The following is a 20637-nucleotide window of genomic DNA, read 5'->3' on the forward strand; positions in this document are numbered from 1 at the left end:
TGCTTTAGCGTAACACTATGGGCAAACCAGGGACGCAGGTGGCGCTGTGGGCTAAACCACAGAGCCTAGGACTTGCCGATCAGAAGGTCGGCGGTTCGAATCCCCATGACAGGGTGAGCTCCCGTTGCTCGGTCCCTGCTCCTGCCAACCTAGCAGTTCAAAAGCACGTCAAAGTGCAAGTAGATAAATAGGTACCGCTCCGGCGGGAAGGTAAACGGCGTTTCCGTGCGCTGCTCTGGTTCACCAGAAGTGGCTTAGTCATGCTGGCCACATGACCTGGAAGCTGTACACCGGCTCCCTCGGCCAGTAAAGCGAGATGAGCGCTGCAACCCCAGAGTCGGCCACAACTGGACCTAATGGTCAGGGGTCCCTTTACCTTTATGGGCAAACCAAGTTTATTTGTTATTTCATCAGATGCAGTACGCGCAATGGCAGTCTCCTCATGGCACGGTGCCGAGATGTTTACCCTCATGTTACTGAGGGGGAACTGCTCAAATCTGAACAATGTCGACCGTAACAACATTTTAGCCCCTACTAGGTGCTGGAGGAGACCCCTATTATGGTGCTGGAGGAGACTCTTGAGAGTCCCATGGACTGCAAGAAGATCAAACCTCTCCATTCTGAAGGAAATCAGCCCTGAGTGCTCACTGGAAGGACAGATCCTGAAGCTGAGGCTCCAGTACTTTGGCCACCTCATGAGAAGAGAAGACTCCCTGGAAAAGACCCTGATGTTGGGAAAGATGGAGGGCAGAAGGAGAAGGAGACGACAGAGGACGAGATGGTTGGACAGTGTTCTCAAAGCTACCAGCATGAGTCTGACCAAACTGAGGGAGGCAGTGGAAGACAGGAGGGCCTGGCGTGCTCTGGTCCATGGGGTCACGAAGAGTCGGACACGACTAAACGACTAAACAACAACAGCTGGGGTGGCGGGGAAGAGCTAGCGTTTGTACCAGAAATAACAAAGAGTCCTGTGGCACACTGAAGACTAATAAATTTATTACGGTAAAAGCCTTTGTGGACCAGGGAGTCCACTTCATGAGGTACCAGAAAATAAGAGCAGGTGAGCACATGAGAAGTTTGTACCCTGAGGCTGAGCTTTCTCCTTTATAGAGATGGGTATTGTTGTATTGTGAGACATATAAACTCCTCTGGGACCTTTTTTATTTGGCTGAAGAGCCAAAGAAACAGACATGCTGTGGGTGTTTGAGAATTTGGATAGGCTTCTGTACTACAGATTAGTCATTTTGATGTGGTGTCTTAGGGTTGCTTAAGGCCTGATTGACAGATCATGGGAAGCCAAATTATGGCTTACCATGAAGGAGCAAACTTGCTGGTAAACTAGGAGGGGAAGACCATGGCTGCTTCGTTCCTCCCCCACCCCTGCTGCTGCCATACTATCGAGAGTTAACCATAGTTTGGCTTAGTGTTACAGTCAAACCTCGGTTCCCAAACACCTCTGTTTTGGAACGTTTTGGCTCCCGAATGCTGAAAACATGGAACTAACTGCTTTGGTTTTCGAACGAATTTTGAAGGGCTTCCGAGCTGCGTTTTTCATTTTTCCCCATTGATTTTGCAGCCAGCCCATTGATCCTCAGTTTTCAAACTTTTCGGAAGCCGAACGGTCTTCTGGAATGGATTAAGTTTGAAAACTGAGGTTCCACTGTCCCAGGCTTTTCATTTTTCTCACCCCAGACGATCCACAAGATATAACCAAGGTTTATTCTTTGACCTACCATGGGGGGGACCATACCCTCCCAACATTTCTCTGATGAAAATAGGGACATCCCATTCCATAACAATAATAATTTTATTATTTAAACTCTGCCCATCTGACTGGTTTGCCCCAGCCACTCAGGCCAGCTTCCAGCATATATAAAAATAATAATAAAACATTAAGCACTCAAAAACTTCTATCTCCTTGGCTCCTGGATCGCACAACTCCATACCCTCCGACATTTCTCCGATGAAAATAGGGACACCCTAAGGACAAACGGGACATTCCAGGATCGAATCAGAAACCAGGGTGGCTTCTGTAAATCCAGGACTGTCCCTGGAAAATAGGGACATGGTTGGATCATGAACCTGGATTCAAATGCAACACTAAACCATAGTTTATCTCCTGGTAGCTCAGGAGCAGCAGGAGCAAAGCAGCTGTGACCCCCCCCCCCCAGTGCACTAGCACGCTTGCTCATGAACAGTAGGCCATAGTTTGGGCTCAACCAAGGCCTAACTCAGCTCTCACTTTCCACTCTGTTTGTTAGTAATCCTTAGCTATTGCCAGGCAGGAATCAGGAGAAGGGATGCTTTGGAAGTAAGAAAAAGGTGATGTGACTTCACAGATGAGTCAGCCAATGTGTTTAAAATGTACCCATCCCCTGTTGAAGCTTGCCTGACATTACTGTCTAGTTTCCAAAGCTGCGATTCCCCTGGAGACTGATTGAGAACCACCGGTTTGGTGTACAGTGGTACCTCAGGTTAAGTACTTAATTCGTTCCGGAGGTCCGTTCTTAACCTGAAACTGTTCTTAACCTGAAGCACCACTTTAGCAAATGGGGCCTCCCGCTACCGCCGCGCCGACGGAGCACGATTTCTGTTCTCATCCTGAAGCAAAGTTCTTAACCTGAAGCACTATTTATGGGTTAGTGGAGTCTGTAACCTGAAGCATATGTAACCTGAAGCGTATGTAACCTGAAGTACCACTGTACATTGGTACCTCGAGTTACAAACGCCTCAGGTTACAAATGCTTCAGGTTACAAACTCCGCTAACCTGGAAGAGTTACCTCAAGTTGAGAACTTTGCCCCAGGATGAGAACGGAAATTGTGTGCCAGCAGCGCAGCGGCAGCAAGAGGCCCCATTAGCGAAAGCCTGCCTCTGGTTAAGAACAGTTTCAGGTTAAGAACGGAGCTCCGGAACGAATTAAGTTCGTAACTAGAGGTACCACTGTATTTTGCAGGACTCAATTATTGTCATGCAGTAAGACTGAATTTGCTGGTTGAATTCCAGGAGGTCCTCATCCATTTGGGGGCTTGTCCTGTGGCTGCCAGCTGGTTAGAAGTCACTGTGCGAAGCCACATACCTGCGTGGCTCTAGACTAGGCTTTTCCAACCTGGTGCCCTCCAGATGTTTTGGGCTACAACTTCCATCAGACCCAGCCAGCACAGATGGGAGTTGTAGTCCAAAACAGCTGGAAATCACCAGGTAGGCTGGTCTAGGATAGGGTTAAATCCAGACAGAAAAGTTGCTGAGCTTTTCTTGGCCAAGGTTGTTGAGGATATTTGAGCTATTTTAATGGGAAATTGGCAAAAACGACACTGCAGACATGGGTTGCCATACGTCCAGATTATCCCAGACATTTTTCCAATTTCCACCTGGACACTGCTGCTAACTGCAGTTTTCTGGACATGTCCATGCAATTCCAGACGTATGGCAACCATATAGAGCACAGGTGAGCTGGAAGCCTTTTGCTCAGATCTCAGTGCTGCCATGAAATCAATGAGTGTTCTCAGGCAAGCTCACTTCTCTCTCTACCTTTGAGAGCCCAGATCTGTAAAATGGGGATAGTAATGCTGGACTCCACAGGAGGGTTGTAGTTAAGGCTACCAACAGGATGCATAAAGCTGAAGTCTTTTCAGCACACGGGGAAAAGCACTGTACAAAGATGCTATGTGTTGTGGTTATTTGTCGACACAATACCCTGCCTGTCCGTTCTCCCCCAACCCACATAACTCACAAGCAGAGAGCAGTTGCGAACGAGCACCGTTGCGGCTACGAGCGACTCGAGCAAGTGAGCCAGGTCACTTGCTGCGGAGGAAGTAAATAGAACAACACATTTGACTGAGACACAGGTACAGCGCTATTACATACAGTGCACGGATCCCAACCCATGTTCGGCTTCTGGAGCATAGGCAGCCACAAGACCAGAAGGCGGGAAAGGCATAATTAGCAAGAGGCAATTTGAAGTCGGGCAGAGAAGGTCGTGCAAGCTTCTTACATGTGCAGATTCCACATCGTTGATAGACACGGAATTAGGTAGTCATATAAACATGGTGACACGCATGCACATCTGGGGAAAGGAGCTTGAGCCCAGGATTCTATAGTCCACGCAGAGATGAGATTTAAGGATATGGAGCCGGGCCTTTTCAGCAGTGGCACCGTAAGTAGGGAACAGTCTCTCCACGAAGACCCACCGGGTGTCTTCTCTTCCTGCCAATGCTCTTTTCCTCTTACTTTTCCTGTAATGTTTGCCACTGTTACGTTGGGCAGCGATAACGATTCCGATGCTGTTGCTTCAGGTTCCGCTGAGTGCGACCTGTTAACACTGTACATCACTTGGGGTTGGGTAAAGGGAAAAAAGCAATTGGTACGCTCTATAAAGAAATGAAGTGACGTCCATGGCCTCTATACTCAAATGAGGGTATGTGTTACACAGAGCCATAGCTACAGGAGGGCTAGCCAGGTTTTTTGCCCAGGGTGAAGCCTCCAGAGGGGAGCTATTCAGTCTCTCAGTCTCTGTGTGCGCACAAATGTGTGGGTATGCCAAACTGGGCCTTTGACCCGGGTGAAATAAAGCCTTGTTTCTCCCCTGGCTTGCACAGCTTTGTAGGCTAAATGCTTCCAGGCAGATAGAATCAGGAGAGCTTGAAAAAAAGGGTTTTCTAGCAAAGACGGAAATACCAGAGACTCTAGATGTGGATTTGAAGATGATCTATATTTTCTAAAAAATATAGATCCTAACGACCCCTTTTGAACCATTCCCAGAAGATGAAGGTGGGATGGTGTGTGTGTCTGTGTGTCTGTGTGTCTGTGTGTCTGTGTGTCTGATGGGTGAGTCATACCAAAGCTCCCTTTCTTTAAAGAGGAAAGGTGGACAATCTAATGGGAGTGGGTTGTTTTTGTTTTTGTTTATGAATCTGAAGCTGCATCATCCCTCTATTAATCCAGGAGTTGGAGATGTGGATGAGAAGAGAAAGGAGAGAGAGAGAGAGAGAGAGAGAGGAGATATGCGCTTAGGGAGGGCATCGGTTTAATGTGGAGGTATCAAAGAGTGGGTTGTGGATCTCCATCTCTCCACTCTGCAGAAAGAGAAGAGGGGGAGTTGTTAATCAAAGCATTCTTGGAAAAGGAAAGGAACCAAATTCCCAGCGGCCAACCCACACGTGCAACAGAATCATATCCCCTCTGACCTCCGTGCCTGTCCTGGTATAATTCCTGTGCAGGTATGTAATATGAAGTCTAGTCTGAGTTTACGGCATCGGTTTCAGTCGGTGTGGACATGGTGCGTTTGGCTGGCGACTTGACCCTTCCTGACCCTTGCCCACCTTGGCTAATTGCAGCTAGCCCAAAACGATTGGCTGAGTAGTTCCCGGAGATAATAAATGCCACATCCCAAGAGGGTGAGGTCCTGGCCTACTTGAAAGAGGCAGCTGTGTGGCCACTTCTTAAGAAACCCACCCTGAATTCAGAAAATTGTAACCACCCTGTTCCCAATAGCCTGTTTTGGTTTTGTTTTTTGCAGGTGAGGTGTTCAAGAAGATTGCGGGTGTCTGGCTCCAGGCACAATTGGAAGATAGATTATCTCTAGACATTTCAATTCAGGTTCAGGTCAAGGGGTGGCACCAGAACTGCCCTGTGCGTGACCTCTTGCACAAGAGAGATAGGCAGTGCAAGCATGATTGCTTTATCTTCAATCTCCTCTCTGAGGCCGAACCACGATCTCCTACTGGATCTGCTGTGTGGGCTGGAGCAGGGGGCGCCGTGGTCCCACTCCCATCTACAGTGGTACCTCGGTTTACGAACTTAATCTGTTCCGGAAGTCCGTTCTTAAAACAAAACCGTTCTTAAACCAAGGCACACTTTCCCTAATGAGGCCTCCTGCCGCCGGTGCCCTTCCACCGTTCAGATTCCGTTCATAGACCAAGGTCAAGTTCTCAAACCAAGACACTATTTCCGGTTTTGCAGAGTTTGTAAACCAAATCGTTCTTAAACCGGACTGTTCTTAAACCAAGGTGCCACTGTACAGGATTGGTTTCAGAAAGTAACATTGGGAGTTTGCTGCTCAACCTTATTTAACCTATGCTATAGGTAAAGGGGCCCCTGACCGTTAGGTCCAGTCACGGACGACTCTGGGATTGTGGTGCTCATCTCGCTTTACTGGCCGAGGGAGCCGGCATACAGCTTCCGGGTCATGTGACCAGCATGACTAAGCCGCTTCTGGCAAACCAGAGCAGCGCACGGAAACGCCGTTTACCTTCCCGCCGGAGCAGTACCTATTTATCTCCTTGCACTTTGACGTGCTTTCGAACTGCTAGGTTGGCAGGAGCAGGGACCGAGCAATGGGAGCTCACCCCATTGAGGGGATTCAAACCGCTGACCTTCTGATCGGCAAGCCCTAGGCTTTGTGGTTTAACCCACAGCGCCACCCGCGTCCCAGCCTATGCTATAGAGCTCTGCAAAGTTTCATCTTGCCCTTCACACTCTTTAACTGGGTGGGGAACCTGTGGCTCTGCAGATGTTCTTGGACTCCTTCCCCCCTCAGCCCCACTTACCACAGCCAGTTCTCAGGGATGAGGATATCTGGAGAGCCACAGTCTCCCCACTGGTGTGGGGTGCCCTCAATATGCCACTGTTCTGTTTCTCTTTGTCACCTGAGGCAGGTGTTAAAATTTATGCCTGGACGCGGCAATGTGAGGGCCAATCAACCAAAACTGAATTCTGACAAAATGGAGGCACTGGGGGTAGGTAGTTCTCTTGTCCGGGAAATTGACATTTGACTAGTTGTAGGTAAGAGGGACGCGGATGGCGCTGTGGGTTAAACCACAGAGCCTAGGACTTGCCGATCAGAAGGTCGGTGGTTCGAATCCCCGCGACGGGGTGAACTCCCGTTGCTCGGTCCCAGCTCCTGCCAACCTAGCAGTTCGAAAGCATGTCAAAGTGCAAGTAGAGAAATAGGTACCGCTCCAGCGGGAAGGTAAACGGCGTTTCCGTACGCTGCTCTGGTTCGCCAGAAGCGGCTTAGTCATGCTGGCTATGTGACCCGGAAGCTGTACGCCGGCTCCCTCGGCCAATAAAGCGCCGCAACCGCAGAGTCGGTTACGACTGGACCTAATGGTCAGGGGTCCCTTTACCTTTAGGTAAGAGTATGCACACCCTGAAAGAGCAGGTATCGAACCAGCATTGCTGAAGTGCCTTTCACCACCTTCAATAAATGAATCTCACCTTGTTGATGTGGTTCATGCCTCTGGTAACGTCTGGGCTAGATTACTGCAATGCGTTATACATGGGGCTGCCCTCAGAGATGACATGGAAGCTTCAGCTGGGGCAAAACTCCACTGCCTTAATTTTGACCACTGCAGCCAAGGTAAACCATTTCCCACCCACACTATACTAGATTGTTTCTTTCTCTTCTATGCTGGATTATTTCTCTTTTTTCCCGGTGAAAAGGCGTAAGGGTATTCTGAGGACAGGTTCATGCACCAATACAAAACACACACCCACGGCCAGCCCAACCGTGAAGCAGCCTGAAGCCAGCTGCTTCAGGATGTCACCCTGAGAGGAAGAGGGGAAGCCATTGCCCAAAGAGGAGAGAAGTGGAAGAGCTTGGTTTGGGGTGGGGGCAGGAGCTGCACCCCCCCTGCCTTGCCACTGGCAGCAGCAACACCACACCCTGTACCCCTCAAGCAGAGCTGGTACCCCCACTGCCACTTCCTCTCCTCACTGCTGCACGACTGGTGCCCAGAGCCCAGCGTTCACCTCTGCCAGGTACTTGCTGCCTCCTGCTCCTCAACCCCAGCAGCTGTAACAGCTTGCTCCTCTACTTGCCCTATGGCGGCCATCTTCCTCCTGCTTGCCTTCTTCTGGGCATCTCAGGGGTGATCGTGTTTGGCGATGTGGTCTAAACCACTGAGCCTCTTGGGCTTGCTGATCAGAAGGTCAGTGGTTTGAATCTGTGCGACGGAGTGAGCTCCTGTCACTCTGTCCCAGCTCCTGCCAACCTAGCAGTTCAAAGCACGCCAGTGCAAGTAGATAAATAGGTACCGCTCCGGTGGGAAGGTAAACGGCGTTTCTGTGCGCTCTGGCTTCTGTCACGTTGCACCAGAAGTGGTTTAGTCATGACACAGAAAGCTGTCTGTGGACAAACGCCAGCTCCCTCGGCCTGAAAGCCAGATGAGCGCCCCCAACCCCATAGTTGCCTTTGACTAGACTTAACTGTCCAGGAGTCCTTTACCTTTACTTTTTTTGCCTTTTAAAGGACTGCCCCACTGCCACCAGGGTCCAGGAGCAGGCAGCAGCAAGCACCTGGCCAATGTGAGTGCCCTGCAGAGGTGAATGTCAGGCGCCGTGTGGCAGCAAGGAGCAGGAGGGCAGGGGTGGCGCCAGGGTTTCTGCCCCCGGCAGCAAAATTCCCTGGGTTGGCTCTTCACACACCACACATAGAAGCATTCCAAATCACACAGGAAGGTGCCTTATAAGGAGGCAGATCATCGGGTCGTCTAGGCCAGGACTGCCAACACTGGCCTTACCTGGAGATGCCAAGAAACTGAACCTGGGCTCTTGCCATACATACCGGCGCCAGCCCCGGACACTCGTACACGGTGTAATCTCCGTTCTCAGTCTCTGACTCTGTGGAGAGCTGTTCTACTGGTTTGGGGGCTTCTCTGCTGAAGGAAGGAGGCAACAGTGTGAGATGAGGGACCTCAGGAGATGGAAACCCCTAGGCAGGTGTGTCCAAAAATCCGTTTTAGGGGCCTAATCCAGCCTGCTGGTAGGTTTAATCCAGCCCCTGTGGCTGTTTATTTTTTGGGCTAAAATCCTAAAAAAAAAATCGACCCTAAAAAAAGCTCCACAACTTCAATCCTGAAAAAAGATCAACAACTTTGGCTGGCCCTCACGGCCCTTCACTTCATCAAATCTGGCCCTCTTTGGAAAAAGTTTGGACACCGACTATGCAGAATTAGATAAGATGACAGGAAGGATTCGAAACCTGCGGGACCAGAGATTCTCAGAAGACTGGAATAAATATGCGAACTGTTTGAAAAGCAACTGTAATCAACAGATTACGCTTGTAGGGCTGCAAGAAGTTTTGTAAGGAGGAATATATGAAATATTATAAGGAAGGTTATGATGAGAGAGTTAATAGATAATTAAAAGCAATAGTGAAATTAAGAAATGTAAATTAAGTGAAAAAAACTGGAAAATTTTCAGATGTGGTTGAAGTCCAAAAAATTGTATAAGATGTGACCTATGTTGAACGACTGTTGAAAATGATATATTAAAAATCTAACAAAAATATATATAAAAAAGAAAGAAAAAGGTTTGGACACCACTGCTAGAGGTTCCAGCCACTTTCCAAAAATATATCCTCCCCACCCCCCTGGCTCCTGGATTTACTCTTGTGGTGTGGCAGGAAAGGATGGGGTGGGAAGATTCAAGGACAATCAAAGAAACATTTAAAGATTTCGGCGTAGCGTAGTCTAGTGTAGGATTAGGGTCAGAAAAAAGAAAGACTTCTTTGTGTTGATGAGATCACAGAATGGTAGAGTTGGAAGGGACCCCAAAGATGAACTGGTTCAACCCCCTGAAATGCAGAAATATTTCGCCTAACGTGGGGTTCAAACCCACAACCTTGAGATTAAGAGTCTTGTGCTCTTTCGACTGAGCTACCCCACAGGCTACAAAGAAGTTCTCTGAGCAGCTGACAACATAAAATATACAATATCCAGTGTGATAAAAAGGAAAAATGACATCAGTTAAGCCTGGGAACAAATTAGGGAAAATTTGTAACTTATTTTAAAGACCATTGCAAACAGTTAAAATCGTTAGCAGGGTTGGAATATCACTTGTAGTTTAAGGGTGAATCCTGGATACAATGGAGAAGTAAAAGATTTGGACTACCATAAAAGAAGCAGACGGAAATGATAAATAACAGGACCCACAAAGGGGAGGATGGGAGAATCTTGTTTTTATGATCTATGTTTGGTATATTTCTGTAAAATTATAATTTGAATAACCAAATGAATGCATTTAATAATAATAATAAGATTGGGAACAAATTGAAGGAAACAGAGATTAAAGTGGGGGAAACCCAACAAAGTTAAAACAGTTAAATCACTTTTTAAAAGTGATTAAAAAGACAGGGGAGAATAATCAGGACTATGCTTTGAGCCTGAAAAGACATTCAGTGTGAAATTTATCCAGCCAGAAGTTTTGAATGGCAACTTTCACCCGCCCCACCCAGCAAAACATCTGCAATGGCCCCAGGCCGGGGGGGGGGGGGCGGTTCTTCCAGCTGCTTTCAAGGGACTGAAAGTTTCACCAGAGAGCCTTTAAGCAGCCCCTTTCTGCTCTTAGTGATTGCTTGGCCCCCACCTTCCCACTCCCATGGAGAGATGTGGAAAAGAGCACACTTACTCCTCACTGGTTGTGGTGAGAAACTTCTTCTGATGTTGATAGTGGTGGACTTGGCACGACTGAGCTAGTCGGGAGTCCATGTACTAGAGGGGAGTAGAGAGAATGTAAGACTAGCCCAGCTTGGACCAAAACAAAGGCTTATTTAGCACAGCTTCCCATTTCTGAGCACAATTCAAAGTGTTGGTGCTGAGCTTTAAAGCCCTAAACAGCCTCGGCCCAGTATACCTGAAGGAGTGTCTCCACTGCCATCTTTCTGCCCAGACACTCAGGTCCAGCACCGAGGGCCTTCTGGCGGTTCCCTCACTGTGGGAAGCCAAGTTACAGGGAACCAGGCAGAGGGCCTTCTTGGTAGTGGCACCTGCCCTGTGGAACGCCCTCCCACCAGATGTCAAGGCAATAAACAACTATTTTACTTTTAAAAGACAACTGAAGGCGGCCCTGTTTAGGGGAGTTTTTAATATCTGATGCTGTGTTGTTTTTAATATTCAGTTGGAAGCCGCCCAGAGTGGCTGGGGAAACCCAGCCAGATGGGCGGGGTATAAATAAATTATTATTATTATTATTATTATTATTATTATTATTATTATTTCCCACAGTAGCTGAACTGATTCTGGGAAGCTCACTGGCATATACTGCTCCCAATACGAGGGGTATTATATAGCTCTCAGGGTGGTGAGTTAGTTGGTGGCCGCTGCATCTTGTGGCAGTGAGTTCCAAAGTTTAACTGGGTTTAAAGAATTGCAGGCTTTCGCTTGCCCCTGAATCACCCCCCCCCCCCCGTTCAGGTTCTCTGGATGTCCCCCTTGGGTTCTAAAGTGATGATCTGAGGGCTGTCAGGGGGGCAGGGGGCCCCAGCACCTCCCACCCCATGTGAGCATTCAACCAATGGCAAAGTCACATACTGCGCTGGGCTGATGATATCGGTATTGGTTTCCCCGGCTGCCTGCATATGCCATCTTCTGAGTCAAGTGTACTTCCTTCTGTAGCCTGGAAATGAATCGTATGATGATTTATTTTAAGCATGGCAAGCAAACAACCCCACAGTCCGCAATTTGAGTTTTGGCACATGTTTACAGCATCACCACAAAAGCTCTCGTGAGAACAGCCTCCCTGCATCGTTTTCATATTCCTGCTTTTTAAACCCGGGCAGGCCACATTTCCTTCTGTGTGGAGTGGGGTGGTAGGGAGACATTTTGCTTGCAGAATATGGGCCTTTTGAGATCAGATTGGCAAGAGTATGATTTTTTTTAAAAAAGAGTGCACCGGGGCATGTACAGAGTGAAAGAAATGGCCGATATCTTTTGCAAAAAGAAAAAAGACTTCTAGATATCATGTGTGACCCGCCTGCCCCAAGGTGGAGTGATGGCTAAATCACTGCTCTTTGGTTAGGTAAAGGTAAAGGGACCCCTGACCATTAGGTCCAGTCGTGGGGTTGCGGCGCTCATCTCACTTTACTGGCCGAGGGAGCCGGCGTACAGCTTCCGGGTCATGTGGCCAGCATGACTAAGCCGCTTCTGGCGAACCAGAGCAGCGCACGGAAACGCCGTTTACCTTCCCGCCAGAGCGGTACCTATTTATCTACTTGCACTTTGATGTGCTTTCGAACTGCTAGGTTGGCAGGAGCAGGGACCAAGCAACGGGAGCTCACCCCGTCGCGGGGATTCAAACCGCCGACCTTCTGATCAGCAAGTCCTAGGCTCTGTGGTTTAACCCACAGTGCCAGCCGCGTCCCTCGCTCTTTGGCTAGAAAGACGTAAATTCAAATCCCCACTCAGTCGTAGAATCATAGAATTGTAGAGTTGGAAGGGACCCCAGAGATCCTCTAGCCGAACCCCCTAAAATTGGCCAACCACATGAAGGCTCTAATCTACCTCAAAGGGTCCTACTAGGATAATCTGGGGGTAGGGTGGGGGAGGCAATGTATGCAACCCTGACAGGTAGGACAGTTAAAAACATAATAATTAAAAACATTTGAAGAAGCAAGCTCTGATAAGGCTACCTTCCTTCCTCTCTCTTCTGGCCTTCTGTTGCTGTACGCATTTTCTCTGTTGCTTCATCTCTTTCACAAAACCTTTTGTCTCAGAACTGTTTCATCATCCCCTATGGAAGCCAACCCTACGTAACTGTGTTTTCACCTATCTAATCTCATTCCCTTTATTTCAAACGCTCAGTGTTGGGAGTGCCGATGGCTATCTAGCAAAAAAACACCCCCTAAGCAACTGTTTCTCAAGGTGCTGCAAAAAAACACTGGAGAATTTGGTTTTCAAAACAGTCTAGCTTGTTTGGGTCAATTATTATTCAAAGGAGCTATAAAAAACAAAGGCAATTCCTCACATGAATGCTCAACATTTAAAAGCTAATGCAATTAATTATGTACAAACTGCATATAAACTTGCGTATACTGACTCAAATTGAAAAAAACACACACAGCCTGCAGAGATCTCAGACATTAATAGGCAAATGGAATTATAGTCTGAAGGCAACAAATTATAGATTTTCTACAGAATCATGCTTGGGCATTGTTGATACGTGATACTTGCATTACGTGATACTTGCATTGTTGATACTTGCATTATGTCCTAGCAAAAAATTGCATCACTCATGCACAATAGCAATGTATCAGCAGAGTTGGGGGAGTCCCACGATTTGGAAGAGTTCAAAGTACATTTGAAGGGAGGGGGGAATGTAATTGTGATGATGAGAACCTGACAACTCTAATGTATACAACACATGCTTCGTATTCACAGAATACTGGATGCTGGGTTGCATACAAACCATAAATTTAAAGTGCACTGCTTCTCCCCAGAGAGAATCCTGGGAATTTCAGTTCACCCCTGGCAGGGCTAAAAATTCCCCGCACCATTGAAAAACTGTGGTTCCCAAAATTCTTTGGGGGGAAATCATGTGCTTCAAATGTGTGGGGCAGGATTCGAGTAAGTTGCTGTGTGCATGGAACTAGTTTGGCTTGTGTAACAGGACTCCCCCACCTACCGCGCCCCCCAGTTGCGCTCTGGAGGGTTGGGGGAGATCCCAGAACAGGTTTAGGAGGTCCGGGGCGGGGGGGGGGGAGAGAGAGGAGGGAACGTCCCATTGTGCAAGCCAGGCTGGCTGCTGGGGAAAAGAATGTGAACCAGGGGCGAGGGAGCAGCTGGAATCCTGAACAAAAGGCTCTCTGTGCTGCAACATTTTGTTGCAGGCCTCACTCCTTTCTCTTGTTTTTGCTTCTCTCTATCGCATGCTGACTTCGTCCCTGAATGAATTTAGATTTTAATCTCACTGGGGGCAACGACTGGTCTTTTGGCTTGCGGAACTTCGTAAAGTACCAATGACATTGTTGTGCTAACATCATCATCATCATCATCATCATCATCATAGCAAATATGGGGGAAGGACATTTCTTACCTGTACCAGCACATAGCAGCAACTACCAGTCCGGAAACCCCTGTCACTGTGCACATCACCACGAGAGCTGTAAGGACCACAGTTAACCCTTTGAGTGTCAGGTATAAAGGAGCACCTCTAGAAACAAACACATAAGGACTGAAGAGGAGCCTGCAGGATCAGACCAGTGGCCCATCTGATCCAGAGTCCTGTTCTCACAGTGGCCAGCTGCAAACAGGAGACCTAAGCACAGCAGAACTCTCCCTTCCTGCGATTTCCAGCTACATCGGTACCTTGGTTCTCAAACGGCTTAGTTGTCGAGCAAATTGGCTCCCAAACGCCAAAACCCCGGCAGTAAGTGTTCCGGTTTGCGAACGTTTTTCGGAAGCCGAACGTCTGACGCAGCATCTGCTTGAGTGCAGGAAGCTCTTGCAGCCAATCGGAAGCCGCGCCTTGGTTTTCAAACAGTTTCAGGAGTCAAATGGACTCCCGGAATGGATTAGGTTTGAGAACCAAGGGACCACTGTACTGGTATTCAGAAGCATCCAACCTCCCAACAGTGGACTATAATGGACGTAGCCAGGATTTTTGTTGGGGGGGGGCAGAACTGGCACGATTGGTAAGTTAGTTAAGTATTTTTATTGCTTTGCTTGATCTAGGGGGGCAGCTGCTATGCCCATGCTCTTTTCCCAGGTGGATGAGCCCCATCTGCCCCCTCTAGTGTGGTGTAGTGGTTAAGAGCGGTAGACTCGTAATCTGGTGAACCGGGTTCGCTTCCCGCTCCTCCACATGCAGCTGCTGGGTGACCTTGGGCCAGTCACACTTCTCTGAAGTCTCTCAGCCCCACTCACCTCACAGAGTGCTTGTTGTGGGGGAGGAAGGGAAAGGAGAATGTTAGCCGCTTTGAGACTCCTTCGGGTAGTGATAAAGCGGGATATCAAATCCAAACTCCTCTTCTTCTTCTTCTCTACAGCATGTGCAGAAACTGCCTTCTTGACTGGTTGACCCACAATTGGTCTCATCCACTCAGTCCACCGGAGCCCGTCTTTGCATGCAGGGGAGGACCCTAACTCACCAAGGCTTTGGGACCCGTCGGCTCCCCTCACCTGGTTTAGCCAGATTCAGGTAGGTAGCCATGTTGGTTTGACGCAGTTGAAATAAATTAAAAAATTGTCCAGTAGCACCTTAGAGACCAACTAAGCATGTTCTGGGTATACGCTTTCGTGTGCATGCACACTTCTTCAGAAACTGGTTTAGCCAGCCATTCAAAGCTGTTCCCAGATGTGGCTGCTGTTGCATGCTGGCAGCTTCTAGGAGCTGCAGGTGAGAGCTGAGTGCAAGGTGACAAACCATCCTAGAAGAAGCATGATGTACCCCCCCCCAACAGAGGTGCAACCCCTCCTCTAACACCCCATGCACCCCAATGATATTGTCTAACCCTCTATTAAAGCCATCCATTCGCCACACCCCACATTCCCACTCTCCAAGCAGCCTGGTTCCTGTGTCTCCCTCGCCGCCGCCGCCGCCGCCGCCGCCACCCCCCCCCCCATCCTGGCAGAATAGTTCCTACTCACTAAGCGACACTGCTTTGTTCAGACTTGTAGCCGGAGGTCGGGACCTTTGCTTGAAATCCACTTTCACTCTTGTGGGGGGCGTGGTGGCTGAGACTGGAGTGTCTTCATACGACTCAGAAGAAGCTGGGCTGCCGCTCACGGAGTAGGAGGTGTTTGGGGGGAAAGAGGTGGGGAAGGAAGTGGGGGAGCTCGGTGGTTCAAACCCTTCCATGCTGCCTGAAAAGCAAGGTGTCAATATAAATAAAGTCTTCTTACTTACGGAGCTCTCGTCCTGATTTACTTGCACAAAGCTTATACGGAGGTTAGACAATGAGTTGCATTCATAGACTCATAAAGCTGGAAGGGCCCACAAGGTTCATTCTAGTCCAAACCCCTGCAATGCAGAAATCTTTTGCCCAATGCGGGACTCGAACCCACAACCTTGAGATTAAGAGTCTCATGCTCTACCGACTGAGCTAGGAGAGTTTGTTTGCATCAGATTGGACCTAACAGGGGAGTTGAGCCTATGGGTTGCATTCAACCTGGTGCTCATTAGATTGTGCCAAGCATTTCTGCTCATCAACAGAACAATCTCTCCTCTCCTCCACCCATATTCTGTTCTGGGGGTTCTCCTGACCTCCCCTCCAGGAGCAGATTTGAGGAGGGTGTGGTGATGCAGAAATGAGGAGGGGAGGAAGTTCCTGTGCACTAAGTCTGGTCTTTATCAAGTATTCATTCTGATTAGTTTGCAAGAGAGGTTATACAATATTGTGAGCAGTCATCTAGAATTCCTGTTTATTTACCTGCACCTTCCCGTTAATTATTTGCTCATCCCAGATTTTTCAGTGCGCCGTCCCTTTCCAAACCACTCAAAGTCTGATGTTGCTGTTTTAAGGGGCTACCTTTGAAGGTGACCCGGAAACTGCAATTAATCCAGAATGCGGCAGCTAGACTGGTGACAGGGAGCGGCTGCTGAGACCACATAATACCGGTCCTGAGAGATCTGCATTGGCTCCCAGTACGTTTCCGAGCACAATTCAAAGTGCTGGTGCTGACCTTTAAAGCCCTAAACGGCCTCGGCCCAGTATACCTGAAGGAACGTCTCCACCCCCATCGTTCAGCCCGGACACTGAGATCCAGCTCCGAGGGCCTTTTGGTGGTTCCCTCATTGCGAGAAGTGAGGTTACAGGGAACCAGACACAGGGCCTTCTCGGTAGTGGCGCCTGCCCTGTGGAACGCCCTCCCATCAGATGTGAAGGAAATAAGCAGCTATCCTATCTTCAAAAGACATCTGAAGGCAGCCCTGTTCAGGGAAGTTTTTAATATTTAATGCTGTATTGTTTTTAACACTTGATTGGGAGCCGCCCATAGTGGCTGGGGAAACTCAGCCAGATGGGTGGGGTATAAATAATAAATTATTATTATTATTATTATTATTATTATTATTATTATTATTAAGTGGATAGGTTACAGTAGGACAACAGAAGCTCTTCAGCTGCATAAACGTAGACTTCTACTACTACTTGCACCCGGCAAATAGTGACAGTCTGGAGGCACCTTAAATTAGTTGGAAAATCTTTTCCCTTACTCCCTTGCATTATATCACCCCCTAGTGGAACAGCTGAAAAGGCTCCCTGAGACACTTCTGCTGAAGAGCATGGTCAACAAGATAAATAAATCAGCAAGAAACCAGTTACTAGGCCCCATCTGTTTCAAATGAGGCTGTTCTTCAGGGAAACCCTTCAGAACAACCAATCTGAATCTCCAGGAGAAAGCCATCATCAAAGGTAAGGAGATGTGGTTCAGGGAGCTATCAAAAAGGAACTGATGGGAAAACATGTAGTACTTAACAGTGGGATGACCACCCGGGCGGTTTTTGTGTTGTATTCTCAGCCCCTTAAGTTTAAATAAATATGACAGTCATAGTTTCTAGCCCTCAGGACAACACTAGGGGTAAGCTAAACGGTGACCTTCCCAGATGTTCATGGGCTCCAGTTCCCATCAGCACAGCCAGTGGGTCTGGAATGCTGGGAGTGAGCTTGATGGACCAATCATCTAACTTGGTATAAGGCAGCTCCCTATGTATGCTGGGAAAAGAGGTGCGTCTGTTGGCTTCGCCTACCAGGCCAGGTGGTCTCCATGTCTGATGGCTTCAGCCCTTTCTCGTGCTTGGCTAAGAGGGAAAGAATGAGAGCGAGCAGGTCTTTGGGCTTTTTCTGGCCTTTTGTTTTGCTTTCTGAAAAAAGAGAGAAGATGTTGAGAGAGAAAATCAGGCCTTCATGACTGCATGACAACAGGTGAGCTCCCGTTGCTCGGTCCCTGCTCCTGCCAACCTAGCAGTTCGAAAGCACACCAGTGCAAGTAGATAAATAGGTACCACTGTGGCGGGAAGGTAAACGGCGTTTCCGTGCACTGCTCTGGTTCGCCAGAAGCGGCTTAGTCATGCTGGCCACATGACCCGGTAGCTGTACGCCAGCTCCCTCGGCCTGAAAGCAAGATGAGCGCTGCACCCCATAGTCGCCTTTGACTGGACTTAACCGTCCGGGGTCCTTTACTTTTACCTTTTTTACAGATCCCCTCTCTGCTCCCAGTCTTCTCAGCCATTCAGCTGTCCCTCTAAAGCCCTTGGACTCTTCCCCAGGTCCCTCCCAACTCCCCACAGACCTCACCCTGCTTAGGGACCTTCTTCTGCACACAGTTTCCACTAGAGTCCTCCTCATAATTGGGGAAGCAAGGGCCACAGGTCGGTGCTCCTTCCGGCCCGCAGCCCAGACGTTGACGGAGCAGACAGTTGACTTTGTACTTGGCTGGGCAGAGGGGGTCTGGAAAATAAATAAATGTTATGGCTTTCTGAAAAAACTTGCAACAGGGGCAGCCAGATGTACCAACCAGCATTGTTAATGCGTAGAAGTTTTATCGCATCCCTGACTTCAGCATTTCATATTGAACAAAGATCCTCTCTTGTTATTTTTGCATTTCAATGTGCAAAAGTGTAAGCGTAGTCAGAAAACAGGACTGCCACCTTCTTTTTCCTCACCCAGGGCTCCTGCGGGCTTCACAAAAGCAGGGATCAAACAGGTAGAGAGCATTTACCATCTCAGTATCTCTATATGGGGAGGAACTGCACCTGTTGAACAGTTGCCTATCACAGAGCTGTTACTCTCCGAAGGAAACAAAGCAAGGGAAGAGTCAACTTTTTTTTCTCTCCAAAGGGGTGGGTATACGAAGCAGGGAGGGCTAGCAGTTTGGGGAAACTGTATACAGCTGGCAACCAGGACGTCTTTGTCCTTTAACATCATTTCAGTCTCCAGGGTCGTGCCGATGAAGGTGAAAAGCAAGATGTCCAAAGTTATCCAAAAAGGGGGAACGGGTCTACTGTTTTAGACCAGAGAACAGAATTCTGGGTGAAAAGTAGGAATTAATCTGAGCTTGGGCTTTGATGCCAGGTTTCATTTTTGGAACGCGAGTATAACAATCAGGGCAAGAGCATGTACAGAGTGCTGCAACGCTCATCTCACCCAGCCCCGAACCAATTTGGCATTTAGCTGAAAGGGGCTTCAGGTCCAATGGGATGGATGATAAACAGGCAGCCTTATCAGTTCGTAGAGCAAAGGGTCCAGAAAGGGCTGGTGCCGAGACTCCCGGGTTCCCTAGCACCAGAGCCGGGTCTGCGCTCTAGGGGACCTCGCGTATTATGCTTTCCCATTCAACCTCCGGCCCCCTTTTATCTCCTTTATTGTTCTCCTGCTCCCCCCCCCCTCGCCCCCATTTTTTCCTCCGCTCTAATGGGCTGGATATTTACCCCCCTTTTTTGTTCCCCTCCTCCTTTCCCACATCTGTCCCTTTCTTCTCCTGTTTTCACCTGTCACTCACATCCATTTCTGATCCCATTCCCTCCCGCCCGCCCCCGCTACCCCCACGATTCTGCATCCTTCCCCCCTCCCACCCCATCCCAGCCAGGTGCCCCCCTCACCTGCTTCCCAGTTGGCCCCGGTAGCTATCAGGGCGGCGAAGAACCCCAGCCATCGTATCGCTTTGCCCTGCATCTCCTTTCAAGATGAATCAGGGTGGGTGGGGTGAGCTAAGCCTTCCCCCCACCCCCAAACCAGTTATGGCAGGGGGCTGTCCCCCCTTTGCAGCTGCTGGCATATAGTCGGATCCGTGAGAAGACCTGGCGCTGGCCGGGAGAGGGACTGCGGATCTTTATGAATGAACTAAGAATGGGAGAGTGTAAGGAGTGGGGGGCGGGGGGCGGGGGGCGGGGGGCGGGGGGGGAGAGAAAGGCAGGAATGGAGAATTAGATAGGTGGAAGGAAAATGCTGAGGGCTTGTCAAGGTGGGGGAGGAATGGGGGACAGACTTATTGACGAATAGCTGGATGGATTGACAGGTTGATTGGAGACAGAGATGGAGCCTTGCATAGCAGATATAATGGATATGAGTCAATGAAAGTACAGATGGGGATTTAGAGATTAGGGAAGTCGCAGGCCCACAGCTGGGAGACGGAGGTGGTGTTTTGCTCCCCTTGTACATTTTGGCGCACACACCATGAAAAAAAATATTGTATAATCGCTTTCGAGAATCCCGAGGCCGCTCTCCCAGCTTTTTAGTCTAATATTTTGGAAGAGTGGTAATGTTTGCTTGTTTAATTTCTCACAATTACTTCCAACCTTTTCTCCAGGGAGCTCAAGGTGGGATACATGGCTCTTCCCCCTCCTCATTTAACCCCCACAACAACCCTTTGAGGTAGGTCAGGCTGAGAGGCTGTGGCTGACGCAAGGTCACCCAGTGAGCTTCATGGCCTAGCAGGCATTTGAACGCAGGTCTCCCAGGTCCTAATCACTACGCCACACCGGCTCTAACACAATGGATTTCTTAATCTAAAGGAATACAACTGTACACTTTTTTTGGCGTTTTTTCTTTAAGAAACATAAAGATTAATTTCCTTTCCCCACCCTATAAGCTTAAGATAATATTTGCAAAGCCTTACGATACGATAATCTTTATTGTCATTGTCCCACACAGAACAACGAAATTGGGGGAAAAAATCTACATAAGACATTCAAAACCAACAAACCTGCTATCCCAGCTATGCCAACCTTTGCATAAGGATATTGCTTTAAACACAAAACATGAACTTAAAAGTGACGGCAGAGGCACACACAGGCAGGCACCCCTGTGTGATTCATCTAGTGATTTCTTAATGCAGTTTGATACAAAACGTATTTGCATTTCTGGAACTAAATGCTCAAATAATGATGTGTTTATGTTCCACGAGGTTGCTCCTCCCAAGAA

At 48.5% G+C, this 20637-nt stretch overlaps 1 protein-coding gene and 1 long non-coding RNA gene across 4 annotated transcripts; one reads left to right on the forward strand and one right to left on the reverse strand.

The window, feature by feature from the left end:
* The first annotated feature begins 36 nt into the window (after positions 1 to 36).
* LOC308470291 lies at positions 37 to 1010 on the forward strand. Its single transcript, XR_013982344.1, has 2 exons — positions 37 to 538; positions 919 to 1010. It is a non-coding gene; the product is annotated as an uncharacterized lncRNA (long non-coding RNA).
* Positions 975 to 19576, reverse strand: LOC308469998 (neural proliferation differentiation and control protein 1-like). Of its 3 annotated transcripts, none has more exons than XM_080993190.1 (9): positions 19317 to 19574; positions 18013 to 18165; positions 17466 to 17579; positions 15365 to 15580; positions 13812 to 13878; positions 11312 to 11396; positions 10410 to 10492; positions 8566 to 8656; positions 975 to 5074 (listed from the first exon to the last, which is right to left on the reverse strand). In XM_080993190.1, the coding sequence occupies exons 1-9, from the start codon at positions 19387 to 19389 to the stop codon at positions 5009 to 5011; spliced, it is 948 nt and encodes a 315-aa protein (XP_080849316.1). In that variant the 5' UTR covers positions 19390 to 19574; the 3' UTR covers positions 975 to 5008. The 3 variants fall into 3 exon arrangements, with proteins under 3 accessions (XP_080849316.1, XP_080849315.1, XP_080849317.1); XM_080993189.1 differs by having other exon boundaries at positions 8566 to 8659; positions 19317 to 19573; XM_080993191.1 differs by lacking the exon at positions 8566 to 8656 and having other exon boundaries at positions 19317 to 19576.
* Between the last annotated feature and the right edge of the window lie 1061 nt (positions 19577 to 20637).

The sequence above is a fragment of the Podarcis pityusensis genome (genome assembly GCF_964106645.2).
Source record: "Podarcis pityusensis genome assembly, chromosome: 2".
Taxonomy (NCBI): Eukaryota; Metazoa; Chordata; class Lepidosauria; order Squamata; family Lacertidae; genus Podarcis; species Podarcis pityusensis.

Bases quoted from the DNA above. Each gene is read 5' to 3' on its own strand.
- LOC308469998 (XM_080993189.1), bottom strand. From the start codon at position 19,389: ATGCAGGGCAAAGCGATACGATGGCTGGGGTTCTTCGCCGCCCTGATA. The intron at 18,166-19,316 runs GTGAGGGGGGCA...TTTATTTTCCAG, and splicing joins CGGGGCCAACTGGGAAGCAG to ACCCCCTCTGCCCAGCCAAG. The intron at 10,493-11,311 runs GTATGTGACTTT...ACTCCCCTCTAG, and splicing joins GATATCATCAGCCCAGCGCA to TACATGGACTCCCGACTAGC.